Here is a 17,809-nt window from a genome sequence, read left to right on the forward strand (position 1 = left end):
GCCGCCTGAGAGGATGGCGGCGGCGGGCGCCTGGACGTGGCTGCTGCGCGGCCCCAGCGTCACCGAGGTACTGCTGCTCGCCGTGTGCTGGCTCGGCTGCTACTGGCTGCTGAGGCGGCCGCGGCCGCCGGCGGGGCTGCCGCCGGGCCCCGCGCCCTGGCCGCTGGTGGGCAACTTCGCCTTCGCCCTGCTGCCGCCGCCGCTCCTGCGGAAGTGGGTGCTGGAGGCGGGGGGCGGCCGCAAGGGCTGCCCCGTCTTCTCGCCCCACGTCTTCCTCACCAGCCTCAGCGAGATCTACGGCAGCATCTTCAGGCTCTTCGTGGGCAGCCGCCCCTTCATCGTGCTCAACACCTTCGAGGCGGTGCGGGAGGCGCTGGTGCATAAGGCGGAGGTGTTCAGCGACCGGCCCACCGTCCCCATCGTCCTCATCATCACCCGCAAGAAGGGTAAGGGTCCCGCGGCGCTTTGCCTGCCGCTGCCGGAGAGGCTGCGCTGCCGCGGGTTCCCCCCCTCGCTTAGCGAGGCGAACGAACGACGTCGCTGCACCTGGCCGCGCGGCGACCGTTAGGCGCCGTTAACGGTCCGTTACCGCGGGCGGCTGCGGTACGGCAGGGAGGGGGGCGCAGCGGCCGGCTCAGGTGAGCGCATGAAATCTTCGCGAAGGGCTTAATTTTGCAGCGCCGCGGCGTACGCGGCAAATGTCACGGAGACTGAAACGCCTGCTCGTTTTATCCCTGTTTACAGTAAAGGAAACGTGTCCCGTGTTCACGCAGGGACTTAGGAAATAGCAAGTCTCTCATGTGAGCCTTTCTGATTTTATCTTTGTCGTGACAAGAAATTTCAAACGCTTTGGTATTTGCGTGCTTCCCCGGTTCCTAGCAAGGTAATGCTGGTTAAGGGTGGGCTTTGGTGGAGTCCTGTAGATGCGCAGCCTGCACGCGAGTTAATGTTGCTGCGGTGTTGGCACCTAGTTAGTCTGCTTGTCAAAACTCACTGAGCATACCCTGGTTTTTGAATATGTCAAGCAACACATCCATAGAAGGCCACAAAAGTAGAGTTTAGTAGCTTACACACCAAAGAAAAGGGCATGAGAAGCTTAAACATATAATGGGAATATTGCAGTTAGAATTTCTTCCTGTTTAGACTTTAGGTTTGTAACAAGTAATAATGTTTGCAGAATATTTTTCTTTTTTCAGTTTAGGAGAGGTAGTGCAGGAGACTTGTTAACATGCTTACRATATTGTGAAACTTGTTTGTGTTATGCTGTCAAGGCTAGCTAAATGCATTGGTTGAGTGCCTGAGACTTGTTATTTTCAATTTCATACTGTGCCAGAATAACCCCGGTAAAGATGAGACGGAACTGAGGGACCTAGATTGTGTTTATTAAAAGGCAATCAGGTACCATAACTGTAATTAGTTTAAATGAGCAGATATTAGTCAGGTGCAGATCTTATTAGGGTGTAGTTGCTATTACAGTGCCTAAATATTTTTAGATTGTACAGTACGTTTAGCCAGGACCAGGGGGAGAAAAGGTGAAGAGCAGCTAGACGTTAGATTGATTTAAACTGTCTTGTAAAACTGCATGTTCAGGCTCATGGTGCATTTTTTTTCTCTCCTGTGCTGTAAATTAGGTATGTGTTTCTTGTTCTCTGTAGACAATTTCATATTAGCCTTGTCTGGTCACGATGACACAGGGGTTCTCCAACACCATCAATACATACTGCTTTTAAAGAGTTCATGTCAATACTGAAATAAAATCTTTGGTAATCAGTTAACAGCCTCTGGGAGTGGATGCTCCAGGGGAGGCCAGAGGGTCAGGAGTCTCTTGTCCTAAGCTTGCTGCAGTGTGAAAGAACAGCAGTGGAAAGAACATAGCTCCCTGTGTTGTGCTATTGTAGAGACATTACACTGCTTTGCATTTGGTTTTATTTGGAAGGTCATCCCAGCTGCGTTCAGGAGACAGTTACATGATGGTCATTCAATTATCCACAAAACACATCAAGCTGTTACACATTGGTTATGTTAGTCAAGGCAACAAGTTGAATTACCCCAGATGTGGCAGTATTGTAGAATGAACCTTAGGTGTAGTGTAAAATACTCTACTGGGAAAAGTCAGCTCAGGTCCACCAAGGCTAGTAGGCCCCAGTTCAGCTTGGGCCTTGCTGGCCTTAAACTGACTGATGTGGAACTGTACAAATGTCTCTACAACACCCTCACAACGCCCTGGTCCCAGCATTCTTATTAAATCTGGGTCAGGGCTAGCCTAATCCAAGGCTCGGAGGGAGTGACGCCTGGAATGTGGAAGTGATTCTGCAGGAACCAGTTTTGGGCYAGGGCTGAGCCAAGGCTGCTGCAGCCTCTGCTGCAACCCAAACTGGGCTAGATCTGAGCTGGCTCTGGTATGAAGATAAGAAATCTTTGTACTAGTTGTCTGCTTCTACTGTGGTCAGGGATGCCATGTGAGGACTCTCGAGTTAGCTCTGTAAGGGCCCTGTTAAGATCTGGCAGAATAGCTGTATGTGCATAGCATCACTTCTGAAGCAATGACCTCTGGGGGATTTGAGCTGGCATTCGTTGTTGTGTTTGTGGCCCTGCTAAGCTGAAGGTAGTGGTTTCTGCTTCTGCATTTTGGAGTAGCAGTTGTGTGGGCCTGTCCATCCCTAGAGTGTGGGAGTTTGTCAGAAGCTGCTGGAAATTGCAGCCACTCTGAATGGGCTGTTTTGAGTTTAATTGTGGCAAATAGTAGGCTACTTAAGCTGGATCTGAAGCAGAATTATGTTATTTGGAAGGCAGTAGCTGCAGAACCAAGGGGCTAAAGGTGATGTGTGTTTTTTGAAAGCTTTGGGCTTTTGATTTTGTATATAGGAACAACATRACTCTTAAAACCCAACTTTCAGACACTGTCCATTAAAAGTATATGAGCTTATATAACACTATRATATTGTTTCCTTTGTGTGTAATTCATAGGGGAGATGGATCAGCTACAGCTTCCAGCCAGAGGCCTCTTTAGTTTGAGCTGGGAGCCTCCTATGTTTGGTTTCGGTAGCTTATGGATCAGACTTTACTATAGGTCTGGATGGCAGCAGTTGTGTCCTTATTTACTAGGAAGGGAAGTGATAGAAGCAAGATGGTCCTGTAAYTTCAGAGCTATGGCTCTCAACTTTTGTTCTACAATACTAGGTAACTTTGAATCAGTAAGGGTCAATTTAGATTTGTAAATGATCTTCACTCCATTAAAAAAAAAAAACAAAACCTTTTTGTTTGGTTTTCAGGCTTTATTCCATCCTATTGTGAAGAACTACTTTAGTCCTTACTGTAATCCAGGCTTACCCACATAAAAATTACCAGAAAGAGGAGATGTGACAAAAAGAGGCAATATGTTTAAGAAAATTCTAGCTTTTTGTATGATAATTTTTATTAGAAAGAGAAAAAACAAAAAAAAATTTATTTTAAAGTTTATGGGTACTCAAATTAATTTCCTTTCTTTTTTTAAAATTTGCTCAAGTAACTTTCCTTTTTAAAGTTAGTGGCTGGCTACTCTATTTTACCATTTTCAACATGGTACTGTCTGACTAATATTTGTTGGTTTTTTTTTTCATAAATCTACTCTAGTATGATAGAATTAAAAAGCGTAGGTTTCAAGTCAGTGTAGCTTATTCTTGGCAATCTATTATTCTTATCTATTATTATTTCTTCTACTTACAGCAGTATAAACTTATGCTTCTGTTTTTTGGCTTATGATATAAAATAAGCAAATGTTACAGAAAATAAGTCCAGAAAATGTTGTGTGTAATTTTTATAATGCAGATTCAGATGAACAAAACCACGTAATAGTCAACATTTCCTTGTCTCTCTGTGTAACTCTCGGATAACATTAACCCTGAAATCATAAACCAATTAATTATGTTCAACACCTAGTTCCAACAGTTATTGCACTTTCTATTAATCCAGCCTAGGAACACAGCTACTGTTGTAAATGTGAAATCTGGTTGCAATGGGCAGACCACAACCGAAGGTGCCATAAAGGGGTCTGTGGCATACCTTTTTAACTGGTATAAATTTATGGGGGGATTTTGTTTTAAACTACATTTACTATTGTAGTTTGTCTTCACCCTGAGTTGACTTGTTGAGCATATTATGAAACAGGGAAGGGCTTATCTCAACTGTGTGTGGCTGTATTGTGAATAAGATGCAGATAATATATTCTGCCTGGAGGAAGGCAAAAAGAAGTATCAGAATAGCATACACTGTATTTCAGCAACTGTGTGGCAAAGAGGGGAGGACTTCTTGGCTGGATGGGAAGTGCAGTAAGAACTTAAAGGAGAATGGGGACATGAGTTCTTAACCAAAGGCTTTTGTGCAAGTATGCTAGATCTTCAACATGTATGGGGAAGGAGAAATATTGGAGTTTCTTTCTTTTTAGCAAAGTGTTCACAAACCAGTTCTTAGCATTCTCCAATAGTTTTGGGGTTTCAGAACTCCAGAAGATACTGTGCCATGGAGTGCCCRGTGCCAGACTGGGCTGGAAGGGCTCTCCAGATGTGCTGTTGTTCCTATTAGCTGTTCTGTGTAATTGGGAGGGACTTCTTTGCATTCAAGATAATTGATCTGTTTTCTTTCGTGATGGTATTTGGATCTTAAAACTAGTTTACCTAATGACAGAAAGGGGAAGAGGGTGTGGATGAATAATCTGTTTTGGAAATATTTGTTGTGGGATAGAAACAGTGATAACATGTTATTTTGTTCCAGAAAAATCTGCACATCCCCCTCCCCACTGCCAACAAAACCCTGAAAACCCAGGTTGGTTCTTGGTCAAATTCAGCCCAAAATATGCCTGTTTTTTCACTTACAATACTTGATGATACTGGTACTACCAGGAAACATTACTTGAGAAGGGTAATCTGAAAAATTTTTTGTTCTTTTTTTTTAAAGTGCTCGTAACAGATGATAGGTATTGGAATAAATTTTTCTAAAGCATGTTCTTTGTACAGAGTTCTCTGTTCTTTGTACAGAGAAAATTAAGTTCAGCTGATTCTCAGATTGTACAGACTCATCAAAATATTTTGCTTATTTTGTTTAGGACTTTTGAAACTAGGTCATGTGTTCATATTTTTACAATATTATATATAATATTATCTATTATTAATAGATAATGTAATCAGAAAATCTGACTATAAAGATACTGTACTATCTTTGTTACATTTAACTGTTCATGTCTTTTGGATTGCAGACTCTTCAGATTATAGTATCTCATTTGGCACATCCTTCTCTTTTAAATTACATAAACTACTTGTATTACATATTTATAGATTTCTTATTTATTCTCCTTTTTGTATTAGGGGCTATGAACATTAAGTCCCACTCCCATTAATAGCAATGTAATCACTTTAAATATTGAAAAATGGCATATCTTTCTGTTGCTAATTTCTTATTTCTCTTCTGTTTAAACTTAACGTTAAGATCTGCAGTTGACAGAAGAATTGATGTTGCTTTTGCAAACATCAGATTTTTTATTTCTAGAAAAAACTGATGTGATGTCACTTTACTAAAAAACAAAAACAAGACTAACTCACTTTGATGGCTTTAAACTTTCTCAGGTTAACCGTGTTCAGGTATCGGCGACTGGAGTACATCACAAATAGCTGGTAGTATATTTTAGTTATGTAGCAATATCTGTGGTGCAGTTTGTTAATCTAACAAGATGTTCCTGTTTGTAAGGGAACAATGTTTATATTTGAAGCTAAGGCATTGCATTCAAGTTGTACATCATGATGACACATTCATGAGAACATGTGCCTAGAGGCTTGAAAATTGTAGAGATGCAAATCAAATATGTTTTCACCAAGTCGCTCTGAATCTGCCTTCATCTTTGCAATTTGTTTGCAGCATACATATTTTGTACTTTAATTATAGTTAAAGAAACACGTTACTAGTAATAGAAACACGTGCATACACAGTGTTGAGAAGTTTATGTAACACGAAGGGGAAAAGAAATGCAAAACAAATTGTGTTTAATATCTTGCTATTCTGCCCTGCTCATGGAATTTGTTTCAAGACTTAGAAAAGAAAATTTCCTACAAAATTGTTATTGTTTGTAATAAAGCCTCTGTAGTACCTTTTTTCCATCTATTAGTGTCTTGCAAAGACTAATAAAACTATTGATGTAGCTATTATATTCAATTTATTGTTCGGGAAAATGAGGGATGGGATTTCCCAAGGCTGCAAAAGAAATTCTGAAGAGCTGATTTCTTTCTCTAGCTCCTAGTCCTGTACTTGGACAGATTTGCCATATACCTTTTCCCCCTATCTAGCTCTTGGGTTGCAGGCCTGTTTAACTATGCTCTCTTGAAAATAGAACGGCTTGGTTTCAGACTCTCCCTTTATCTTCTAGGTGTTATTTTTGCACCTTATGGCCCTGTCTGGAAGCAACAGAGGAAATTCTCTCTCTCAACACTTCGTCATTTTGGAGTAGGAAGACATAGCTTAGAACCTAAAATCATCGAGGAGCTGAAGTTTATAAAGGAAGAAATGCTAAAGCATGGAAAGGATTCATTTAATCCCTTTCCAGTTATTCGCAATGCAGTGTCCAATGTTATCTGTTCCATGACTTTTGGAAAGCGTTTTAACTACGAAGACATTGAGTTCAAGACCATGCTGAAGAACATGGCCCGTGCACTAGAGCTAAGTGTGAACAGCTCTATGATCCTGGTCAATATCTGCCCTTGGCTGTACTACCTTCCCTTTGGACCTTTCAGGGAACTTAGACAAACAGAATTAGATATTACTGCTTTTCTAAAGAAAATAATTGCACAGCACAGGGATACACTGGATGCAGCAAATCCCAGGGACTTCATTGATATGTATTTTCTCCATGCAGAAGAAGAGAAGAACAAGGAGAGCAGTTTTAATGACGACTACCTATTTTTTATCATTGGTGATCTCTTCATTGCAGGYACAGACACCACTTCCAATACACTGTTGTGGTGCCTGCTCTATATGTCTCTCTACCCAGAAGTACAAGGTAAGACTATTTTCATTCTAGGTGTTTTATTCCAGACTGGAAAACTCCTGGTGATTTTCAGATGTATTTTAGCAGGAAGACATGGAAGCAAACAGGTAAACAGGAACAATGTAGAGGTTGTTTGAAGTTCATGCATGTGTGTATGTATAATTTGAAAGGTTGGTATATAATAAAACATCTTCTGTAGTCCTGCTCTGTTATGATGATCTTTAGATTACTGCTGTGTAGTAACAATCTAAATTGACCTTTTTGCTACATCTCTGCATTTCTTTTGGTTTGGGACAACTTCATCTTTTTTCAGTAATTCAGGGGGAACTTGGCATGTTTTAAAAGCTTTGGCAGTTGTGACATTTCAGGTCTGTAGTTGCTTCTAATCATCATTTGTCAAATGCTTTATGAATTATTTAGTAGTGATATAAGGCATACAAGACATGTAAAATACATAGTGGTAAGGTCTGCTTTTAGACCTCTCTGAGCGGGGAGGTTCCTGAGCCTAGTGGCAGAGTCTGGGGAAGTGAAATACTACCCACTGTAGAGGAAGATCAAATTAGGATCAGTGTAAGGAAATTGGACTTACAGAAGTCCGTGGGACCAACTGGGATGCAGCTGAGGGAGCTGCTTGATGTAGTTGCAAGGCCTTTTCCTATCAGTGTTGAAAGGTCATGGCGGTTGGTTAGGTTGCCGATGACTAGAAAAAACACAAATGTCATGCCTGTCTTCAAGAAGGGTAATTATTATTGCCCTCTGTTTGGCACTTGAAACTGCATCTGGAGCACTGTGTCCAGTTCTGGGCTCCCTAGTACAAGAAAGACATTGCCATACTGGAGCAGGCCCACTGGAGGGCCACCAGCATGGTCAGGGCTGGAGCAGGTGGCACAGGAGGGAACTGGCTTTGTTTAGCCTTCAGAAAAGAAGGCTAAAGTGAGACCTTATGTTGGCTATAACTACCTGATCAGAGGATACAGAGAAGATAGAGACAGACTCCTCCTGGAGCTGTGCAGTGAAGGGAAGAGAGGCCGCAGACACAATCTGCAGCAAGAAAATTCTGATTAGACACTAGGAAATTTTTTTCACTATGAAGGTGCTCAAACACTGGAACAGTCTGCTGAGAGAGTTATGGAATTTCCATCTTTGGAAGTATTCAGAACTCAACTGGATATGGTCCTGAGTGGTCTGATCTAACCTCAGAGTTGGATCCAGCTTGGTAGTTAGCCTTGCTTTGAGTGAGGGTTTGGACTAGATGACCTCCAGAGGTTCCTGGCAACCCAGATTATTCTGTGGCACTATGATCAGCTTGCTACTTGTGATGGAATTCTAAAAACTGCCTTGTAGAGAGTTGTGGATAGCAGAAATACCGGTGTTATTGGAGACATTACAATATTAAAATAGTACTTGATAGAGTTATTTTTCAGGATTTCTTAAGTTTCCATCTTCAAAGACTTAAAATTAATTTTGGTTAAATTTTTTTTTATACTCACTCTTGTTAAAGTGCACATGGTTGCTAAGTCAGCATTTTCTTTAGTAAGCCTTGAGAACTGTATTTGGAGCAAATTTAGATAGTTGAATTTAATGAAAATAAAGCAACTGATTTAGGAACAGCTTCTCCTGAAGTCACACACAACAACTGATTCTTACTAAAAAGATTGTCAGGTGTATGCATGCTGGAAAGCTTGGCAGGTGGACAGATTCTACTTAAGTAATTCTACTACAGTTTATACTAGTGAAACATTTCTCCCAGAAACCACTGCTTTAGCCAGGCTTTTTGCTAACCTGAAGTGAAGAAGGGTAAACCTCAAGTTATCTGAAAACAGCATAAACCTGGAATACTTTTATCAAGTTCTCTAGATTTTGGAGTATTGCAGCCACTTTGCAAATTAGCAAATAGATGCTTGTTTAYAGCATCTAGCTATCTGGAATGATCTCCTTAAATAGGTCAAGATCATAGTTAATTATACAAAGTCAACGCAAATGGTTGAGCAAAGATTGCAAAATAGGGCATCAGTTCAGTGTATGCAGGCGATAGAGTTCACTGAGGACAAATCTTTAGTAGTATTTTATTGCATGGGCTTATTCTTTTTCTTTTAATGGTACCGCATTATCACTCTTAACTTGACAGTTAGGCAGTTACATGTATTAGATATGTTCTAAACTACCCAAATGAGATTTAGAAGGGTTTTGTCTTTCTTTTTAACCCCCACCCCTACTGTCTGCTACTATATATGTGCCTGTTATTTTTCTCTCTTCTGCTGGTTTCTAACACTTCTAACCTCTCTGATCGCCCTTTCCTTATGCTGTGGCTCTTGTCAAATAATGTGATTAAGYGCAGTACTCCAGGGTATGTGTATCACTCAGTTATATAATGGAATTTTCTTATTCCAAGTATCCTATTCCTTACGTATTGTGATTGCTTGGGAATCAGATGTGGCCCTCATTTTTTTTCTGGTGGTATGTTTCTCTTATCCCCTAAAGGAAATACCAGAATTGCATAACTTTCAGCACTAGCAAATGTTACAGACGGACACTTTCTGAAAGGCAAATGGTGGGTTATGGGGGGGGACGGGGGGAACAGGACAACTTGTTTGTCTGTGGAATCCAGTTTTGCTTTTTATTTGGGGTTGGGGACATGTGCATGGAAGCACATATGGAAAATCATTGAGGAGTGAGATTTTGATTTGGTCTGTCCCCTGACTTAGTTTTGGTCCTTGAGTTCTGAAGATCTGTGGAAGTAAATAAGATTTATTTATAAATAYGTGTGTGTGTATGTGTATATGTATATAGTGGAGCAGTTCAAATAACATGCTATTAGCTGAGGAGTCTTGGAGGCTCAGTTTTTGCAGTTGGTAATGCTAGTAGCAATTTGGGTATTTTCTGTATGATTCCTCATATCTTTGCAAAGTCCTAAGAACTGTTGTTCGGGATAAAAGACTTGTGTGACATTTGGCATGAGACATCCACTCTTTCTAATTAAAAAAAATTTTTTTTTGAATATAGAAAACTTTCCTTGTTTAAACCCCTGTGGGCATGCATACCTGAATCCAGGGCCGTAATCTGTCAGTGACAAAAGCAGCAAAAAAAACCCCAAATCGGATACCAGAGTGCCATCRCTATTAGCAAATTTCTTTTTGCTGTGTGTTCCTCATACAAGAACTTGTTTCCCTAGCAAGCCCAACAGATGGCAGCAAGTGTTTGTTGAGCACAGTCAGTACACTATTTTTGAATGCTTTCCATGTCTTTGAAAACAGAGAAACTTCTTGCATTAAGCTTTTACTTAATCTTGAATCAGTGCTAGGCAGAGAGGAGAACAAAAGCTCAGAAGTACAAGCAGCCTGGATTCTGAATCTTAGAACCGGCAAACAGGACAACCACAAAATACTCAGGGTATCAAGAGTAAAAAATGAAACTGACTTGCATTATTTTTGATTAACACTTAGTATTGATATGTTCCCCTCTTTCAAGATTGTCTTTTGCTTATGCAGCCAGATTCCAAGTTACCTGGAATAAAACTAACATTGTCTTGTACAAGAGTGAAGCAAATTTTGCATCTTAGAAACTTCTATAAAGAGAATTGCTTGTGTGCCGAGCCTTTAGTGAGATGAAAGGATTAACCAATAATTTGACACTTTGCCTTGGATAAATGAGAATGAAAATTAGGTCTCTAACTCCTGTTTTTCCTTTGCAGAAGGTCTGTCTGGGGGAAGGAGCCTTTTCTGATGCCTTCCTGGGTATTTGAGAAATAGCTGACTTGAGGTTCGGTGAACTGAGAGTAGGAAACGGCAGGAAGAAGTTGCATAGCTTTATTGCATGCAGTATTAGACCACAATTCCTGCTCCAGAATGAAATCAAGCAACTGCATTAGAAGCTTTCCCGTCTCTTCACCCTCTTTCAATTCTGAGAAATGGTTCTTTCTAGGGACCAGAAACCAGCCCAGGCATGCAGTACATGCAGCCTGTGATCCTTCTCTTTTTGTTCTTTTTGATGCAGGCCAGAAACTTGGTATTTTCACCATTCAAGTTACCATAGAGTTACACTGCAAGCTAAGGTTATGATTACATTTGGAACTGGAATAAAACTTTTTCTGTACTTTTCCGATATAGAAGTGTCTGACACCTGAGTTGTTTTACTCTAGACACTTGTCAAGATTGTGCTTGGTTGCTTTGTTCTTAACTGAGTCTGTTCTTAAGGCTTCTGTTGGCATAGTTATTTCAGTTAGGGATGTGTCTTGCAGTCATCTTTGACAAACCTGTGTAAACAATGATGCATAGACAAGTGAAACTGAGGTAATGCCTTCTCACTTACTGTGCATCTTCTTCTCAATCCCTTTGAATAGAGAAGGTTCATGCAGAAATTGAAGCAGTTTTAGGACGTGACAAAGTTCCCTCTCTTGCTCACAAGGCTCAAATGCCCTTCACAGAGGCAACCATTATGGAAGTGCAAAGGATGACTGCAGTTGTTCCTCTTTCTATCCCTCGAATGGCCTCAGAAACTGCTGGTAAGCATTTGYAGAGACTTGTTAATACAGTATTTCTTCTGTGGGTGAACATCTGATGGGCCGTCTAGTGAGGTTGTACAAAGACCTCATTTGTGTCTTAATATGTGTAACCCATGTATGTAAAATGTCATTTACTGAGAATAGGTGGGCTTGAGATACTCACATAGTTAAGCAGTATGTTTGACCTAATATCCACAACTTTTCAAATTTAGAGAGCTTTCTTTTCTGGGGGTTGGATTTTGTTGACTAATTCACTCAGTGGTAATTGAAAGCTGAGATTCCTCCTTTGCGCTTTATACAGCAGAGAAGTTTCTGGCCATCTGCCACAGAGCCTTGAAAATAGTAATTGGGAGTAATTGGTTTGCTAAGCTTGGAAGGCATATACTACTGAGCTCCACATCTACAGAAAACAATAATAAATACCCTTTCCAAAGTCTTTATGTTGGCTATATGCTGTCATAAATATAGTTGAGAACTGGCTAAAGTCAGTGGGAGGTGGCAATACTTTGCCTTCAAATGCAATCCTGAATTGATCTGCTTATTTAACTGTTTTGGTTTACAGGACAGTGAGATGCAACTGAAATTAGTCTAGTCGCTTCAAAATCYGTTTTGAGATTACTTATCCCTCTTCCTTACTCTCTGTCTTCACTGTGATGGGGCACTGTGACAGCACAGGAACAGGAGAAAACTGGGTCAAAACACTTCCATTCAGCTGAGTGCATTTCTAATGATTGCTGCTGCTGTGATATTGGCACACTGAATGAGGCTTTGGAGAAGAGTAATGTGAGTGAGGCTTCTGTGCTCCCCTTTGCCTGCAGGGAGCTGCTGGCATAACTTGGTGTCTTTCCAGCTGCTCTGACCTGCTGTATGCTGACCCAGCGTGTCTAGAATTCAGGTGGCAGCAGAGGTCACCTTTGCACTTCTGCCTTAAGCTCCTGCTCTGTTTGCAATCTACAGCTAGGTATTCCTGTTGTTATTGTGAAGTATTCTAGCCCTCCTTTAAGTATAAAAGTCTCCTCTGTTTGCTCCTAACCTGTCAGATCCTCTGTCTTTGTGCTTTTGTTTCAAGTGCTGCAAGGATATACTATTCCTAAGGGCAGTGTGATTGTGCCCAACTTGTGGTCAGTACACAGAGATCCTAATATTTGGGAGAAACCAGATGACTTTCAACCAACAAGATTTCTGGATGAAAATGGCGAGCTAATTAAGAAAGAGGCCTTCATTCCTTTTGGAATGGGTAAGATATACAAATGCACTCAGTAGGTTTTTTTTGGGGGGTGGGGGTGGGGGGAAGGGCGCGTTATTTTTTGAAGTGTAGGGCCTTGAAGGCGTGAAATTTAAAAGGGACTCATAGGACTAACTATAGAACTTGTTTTATTATTATAATTGGTGACTTGCAAAATAGAGTAGTTGGGTTTCTAAAAGCTCCAGTTGCCTAGCAGAAATGAGAAATGATTAACAGTACTTTGATAACGAAGGTAAATGCTGTCCACATGAAGCAGTAAAGCTGAGCAAGGCTCAGACTCAAATACTGGAGACCAAGGCTTTGGAAGTTTGTAACTTGTAGCTTTGAGTCCCTCTCAGTTTGGAAGGTGTTACAGGAATTGTATGTGTGTTAACAAATGGATCAACAGTATAAAAACAGTAATATGTCTCTTTCTAACTGTTCTTTAGGTAAACGTGTGTGCATGGGAGAGCAGTTGGCAAAAATGGAGTTGTTCTTAATTTTTGCAAGTCTCATGCAAAGTTTTACATTTTTGTACCCTGAAAATGCTACAAAACCATCCATGGAAGGAAGGTTTGGTCTAACTTTAGCTCCATGTCCATTCAAACTAATAGCTTTGAAGAGATGATAACAACATCAGAAAAGATTAAATGAAGAAATACTGCACTTACTAAATTCCACTTTATTTTGTTTCCAGCTTATTATGCTACTTCCTTTCCAGAAAAACACCAACTACACAGACTTTCATAATCAGTGAGAATGATCCTTAATACTTCCGGAAAGAAAAGGTTTTATGTCAGCTATTGCATTCCACAAATGAACTGACAACACTGTCGTTTGCAATTTGATATTGAAAGTTGCTGGATTCCCCCCCACCCCCTTGTCTGTAAGCTATGACTGTCGGTTTGTAAAATGCTAATTATGGGAGAATGGTCCAAAGCATATGTTAATGCTTTAGTGAATAATAATGGTTATTTTGGTAAAAGCAGTGCATAAGCATTTAATTTACCAAGTGAGTGAAGGACATGATCTAATACCAAAGCATTAACGAAGAGGAGGGTATTAGCATTTTCAGTGTAAGGAAACACTGTACCTGAGTATAAATAATGACAAATTTTTTTTTAAATGACTAAATGACACTTCTTTTAATCTTGGAGGATTCTTTCTTGGAACTCATGGACTGGATCAAGTCAATTCTGATTCCTGGATCCAAACATTCTTGACTATTAGGGCTCACTGTAAAAATGCAGGTACCAACTGGAAAAGCCCATACCGTATTTGCTTGCTTGGGGCCATGAAAGGAGTGCTTCGGAGTCTGGATGTAGATATTTCATCTCAGATAGAAATGAGAGCTGATTTCCCTAAAAAGAAGCAATAGAAGTCTCTTCTCTCTGGCTGACCGACTCAGAGCTCTTCACAATGGCCAAGCAGATGTTCAAGAGCACATCTGTGCTGTCACTTCATGTTCTCCGTGGGCCGCATGTCGGTGGTGGCGGCCTGTATTCTGGCTGCAGACCGGCAGGCTGCTTATTGGGGAAACTGGCATATGGATAATACGAAAGTTGGGCCTTGCACTCAGGTTCTGCCTCTATGGGCAGTGTGGACACAACTGCCACATCTGGAGTTGTATTTCAAATACGGCATCAAAGGCACTGCAGATGTAGCTCTTAAATCTTTAGGCATGGAAAATGAGGGATTTGACAAACTTGAGGCTTGACTGTAGAGGCTCTCTCTTTGTTATCTTGCATATGGAGTCTATAAAGATCTTGCATAAAGGTCTATAGTTGGTATAATATATCAGTATCTTACTCTTTTCTCATGCAGAGTTTTAGGGCTGTTTAGCCATATTAACTAACCATTGGGGAAGCCTATTGTTAAGTATTTCAGAATGGAACACTTGCTGTGCATAAGCTTGCCTTTTATTTGAAAGATCTCTCAAATGTTTAATCTTCTGGGGGTCAGGCAACAATTAACCTTTAAGTAATTGTTCTTAATCATCTTGAAATCTCTATACACCTTTTGATTTAGCAGAACTTCAGAGGAAATAAATCCATATATACTCTTCAAGGGAAGTCATATTTCTGTCTTTTTTTTTTCCCCCGCTGGAGATCTAGACAATGCTAGCAATCCTAGTATTGTCTAACTCCTGATGTTAAAATTACAAGACTGTAATGTGAAATTGACTGTAAAATGGAATTGGATAGTCTGTAGCAGAAACCAAACCTAAATTCTAAAAGAAAATTCAACTCCTGAAATTTAAATTACCTCTGTTTTTGTCACTTTTTCACTTGAAGCTTTAAAAACCAGGTAGTGCCTAGCAAAGACTATAAAAGTTACTTTGGGTATAAGGTTTTCTGTTTGTTCTTTTGAATAACACAGTGGCTTAATTTCTGAATGATGAATTTGGTTGGTAAGGTACTGTACTGTTTGTGCAAGAACTTCCAGTGCTTATATAAGCTAGCCTTTCACTTTACAGGTTAGTGCATGCTTGTGTTAAATACCTGTGTGAAATTTTTTGAAAACCCCATAGCATAATAAAAAGTTAAGTTAGTACCAATGCTAGTTATACTAACACTAAGCTTTGCTAAAAGCTGACAGCATGGAATAATAAGTGTTTATTTCTTAATATTCTACAAGGAATAAGTAGGTTCCAGACGGTTGGGATTTTTGTCTGGAAATCTTTAAAATAGTAATGCTTAATTGCGAAGCTAAAATTAAATATTGATAATATTTATCTTTCGGTTGGAATGTCTTTTTAAGCAGCATAATAATCTTGATGTGCAACTGATGATTTATGTAAAATACCTGTCCTTTTAATCAATGAGGACACATTTAAAAAGCACTTTAGTATTTTTTTTTAAAGATTCCAAGGAGGATACAATTCACATAATCTCCTAGTCTGTGAAACTGTAGATATTTGTGCTTGTTTTGCCTGTTGAATTTAGTTTAAAATGCCACCTTTGAAAATTATCTTTCTACAAATGGTACCTTGAGAGTGCAGGTTTTGGTGATACCTATAATCGAGCACTGCATAGTGCAACAAGCTGAAAATACAAATATGAAGGTGCAATAGTGTTAATGTCTGCCAGAATGCAAGGTGCTGGCAACAAAAAATATACATATATGTATTCCAGATATACTGAAATTTTCACAGGAGGATGCCATGAAASTGCCTAAACTGTAGGATAAAAGCAGTGAAATGTTTTTGGTTGTAAAAAATGTGTAGCCATTTTTGGTAGACTGTAARTAAAGTGGTGACAGATGCGGGTTTGTATTGTAAATGTATCCCTCTCTTCCCTTTTTTTTGGACAGAATTATCTCAGAGGCCTTATTGAAGTATGTGTGTTTATATAACTGGATGTCTATTTCTGAATGCTGAAAGTGTCTGTATTTCTAAATATGACTTCAGGATTTGCTTCAGTATCATTTTATTTTTAATAAAGTAATTCCTAAGTAAGTGTTTGACAGCTTTGCCTAGTCATTTTAATGAGATCCATTTGCTGGCTAAGCTTGTGATATTTGATGTTTTACATAATATAAAAAAGCTCTTGAGTGACAGGATGTTACAGAATGTTTTGGATAGTAACAAGCAGAAGGAATCAAGGAGGTGGGGAGATAAAGTGAGGATGGGAACATATAGCAGGCATGTTATGGGCAAATAATAGAAAGAGTATGTCTGGTCATTCTCTCAGTACAGTCTTAAAAACATTTACTCTGAAAGAATAAAAGGCAGAGAGAGAGAATAGTGGAGAGGGGAAGACGGAACAGAGGTGAGTTGCCTCCGCGAGGAGAAACAGTCTGAGGAATGGGGTGAGAGAGAAACAAAACAGCTGGCAGCATGGGGGCGCAGTGTGTCAGACTGCGGGTGCCATGGGGCCGGAAAGGGAGAGCGCTGTGAGAGGGGCAGGTGGAGCCCAGGGAAGGCAGAGTGTTAGAAAAGGCAGGAGGCCCTGGGAAATAGACGGGGGACGATGGGCTGAGGAGGACATAACTCAAGAGCTGGTGGGGAAGAAATGGGTGTGAGCACTGAGGAGCAACGATTGTGTGTAGAAATCCCCTGTTTGACACTGGAGTTGCATTGCAGATAACTTGGCACGGGGCTCTTTTATAGGGAATGTCATTAATTACACACTCAGCTGTAATTTGTGCACACAAGGAACAGTTAACTGTCAGAGCTTCTGCTTGAGTAAAGCTGTCTCCAGCAGTCACCTACTGCTTGTGGCTAATCTTCAGTCAGATGAGACTTAGTAAGGAAAGGTTTTTCTTTTTTTTACATTGATCTTTTTGAAAAAATAGTGCAGAAATATGAGAATACTTACTTTGTTTGAAGCAAACAAGTTGTTTAATGTTTACCCCAGCTGCTGACTCAAATAAAATATGCTATAATTGCAGTGTTGTCAATTGGTACTGTTGCTGACTTGAAGTGCTCATCATTCTGACAGTAAAGGAATTAAATGGAAAATAATGGTGGTTGCATCTAATGAAATCCAGCCATTAGTATTTATAAAGGTTGGGTTTGATTTTGAGTGTGTTTGGAATTGCTATAGACTGTGCTAACTTGAAAATTTAATTCCCTGTTTGGAAGTGCTCTTACTACCTGCTGCAGAGTGCTGCTGAGAGTGAGGAAATCAGCGGTTAGAATAGAAATGTGGAAATCCTGAAGGAAATACAGTGACCTCTGCCGTAGAGGACAGATACTGGAGGCGGCTAGCCACGTGCTAGTAAGGAATTTTAAATGCGTCCAGCAGTATTTTTATTGTATTGACCTTGGCGTTTCCGTTTGACTCCTCTGAAGGAGTCAAAAGCAGCGAATGTGAAGATCCCAAGCACCACGCGCGTGTAGCAACAGGCAGAGAAACAGAGGAGAATCGGCCTCAGGCGCCTGAGTTGCAGCTGCATTTCTGCTTTTCTCAGCAGCACCACCCAGTCCGCCGCGGCGGCGTGCGGACAGCAGCGGTGACGGCCCAAGGCCGCTCCTGCAGCGGCAGCGGGGAGGACGTTGGGCCGGGCTGCGCGCTGCCCCTTTGCTCTCCCCGGTACCGAGGGTCGGCCGCTGCCCCGCGCCGCCCCCACG

At 40.6% G+C, this 17,809-nt stretch overlaps 2 protein-coding genes across 6 annotated transcripts in view; both read left to right on the top strand.

The window, feature by feature from the left end:
- On the top strand, nt 1-16,200 carry LOC112972190 (cytochrome P450 2U1). 5 transcript variants are annotated; one of them, XM_026078352.1, is made up of 6 exons: nt 1-446; nt 4,750-4,800; nt 6,392-7,021; nt 11,349-11,510; nt 12,580-12,747; nt 13,185-16,200. In XM_026078352.1, the coding sequence occupies exons 1-6, from the start codon at nt 14-16 to the stop codon at nt 13,361-13,363; spliced, it is 1,623 nt and encodes a 540-aa protein (XP_025934137.1). In that variant the 5' UTR covers nt 1-13; the 3' UTR covers nt 13,364-16,200. The 5 variants fall into 5 exon arrangements, with proteins under 5 accessions (XP_025934137.1, XP_025934140.1, XP_025934139.1 ...); XM_026078355.1 differs by lacking the exon at nt 13,185-16,200 and adding an exon at nt 12,181-12,293 and having other exon boundaries at nt 12,580-12,702; XM_026078354.1 differs by lacking the exon at nt 11,349-11,510.
- Nucleotides 14,216-17,809, top strand: part of HADH (hydroxyacyl-CoA dehydrogenase) — a 25,592-nt gene continuing 21,998 nt past the window's right edge. The window contains exon 1 of the mRNA XM_026078396.1: nt 14,216-14,414. Within this exon, the coding sequence (XP_025934181.1) occupies nt 14,216-14,414 (199 nt within the window). The remainder of the gene's footprint in view (nt 14,415-17,809) is intronic.

This window comes from Apteryx rowi, unplaced genomic scaffold, assembly GCF_003343035.1.
Source record: "Apteryx rowi isolate R43461 unplaced genomic scaffold, aptRow1 scaffold_48, whole genome shotgun sequence".
Lineage (NCBI taxonomy): Eukaryota > Metazoa > Chordata > Aves > Apterygiformes > Apterygidae > Apteryx > Apteryx rowi.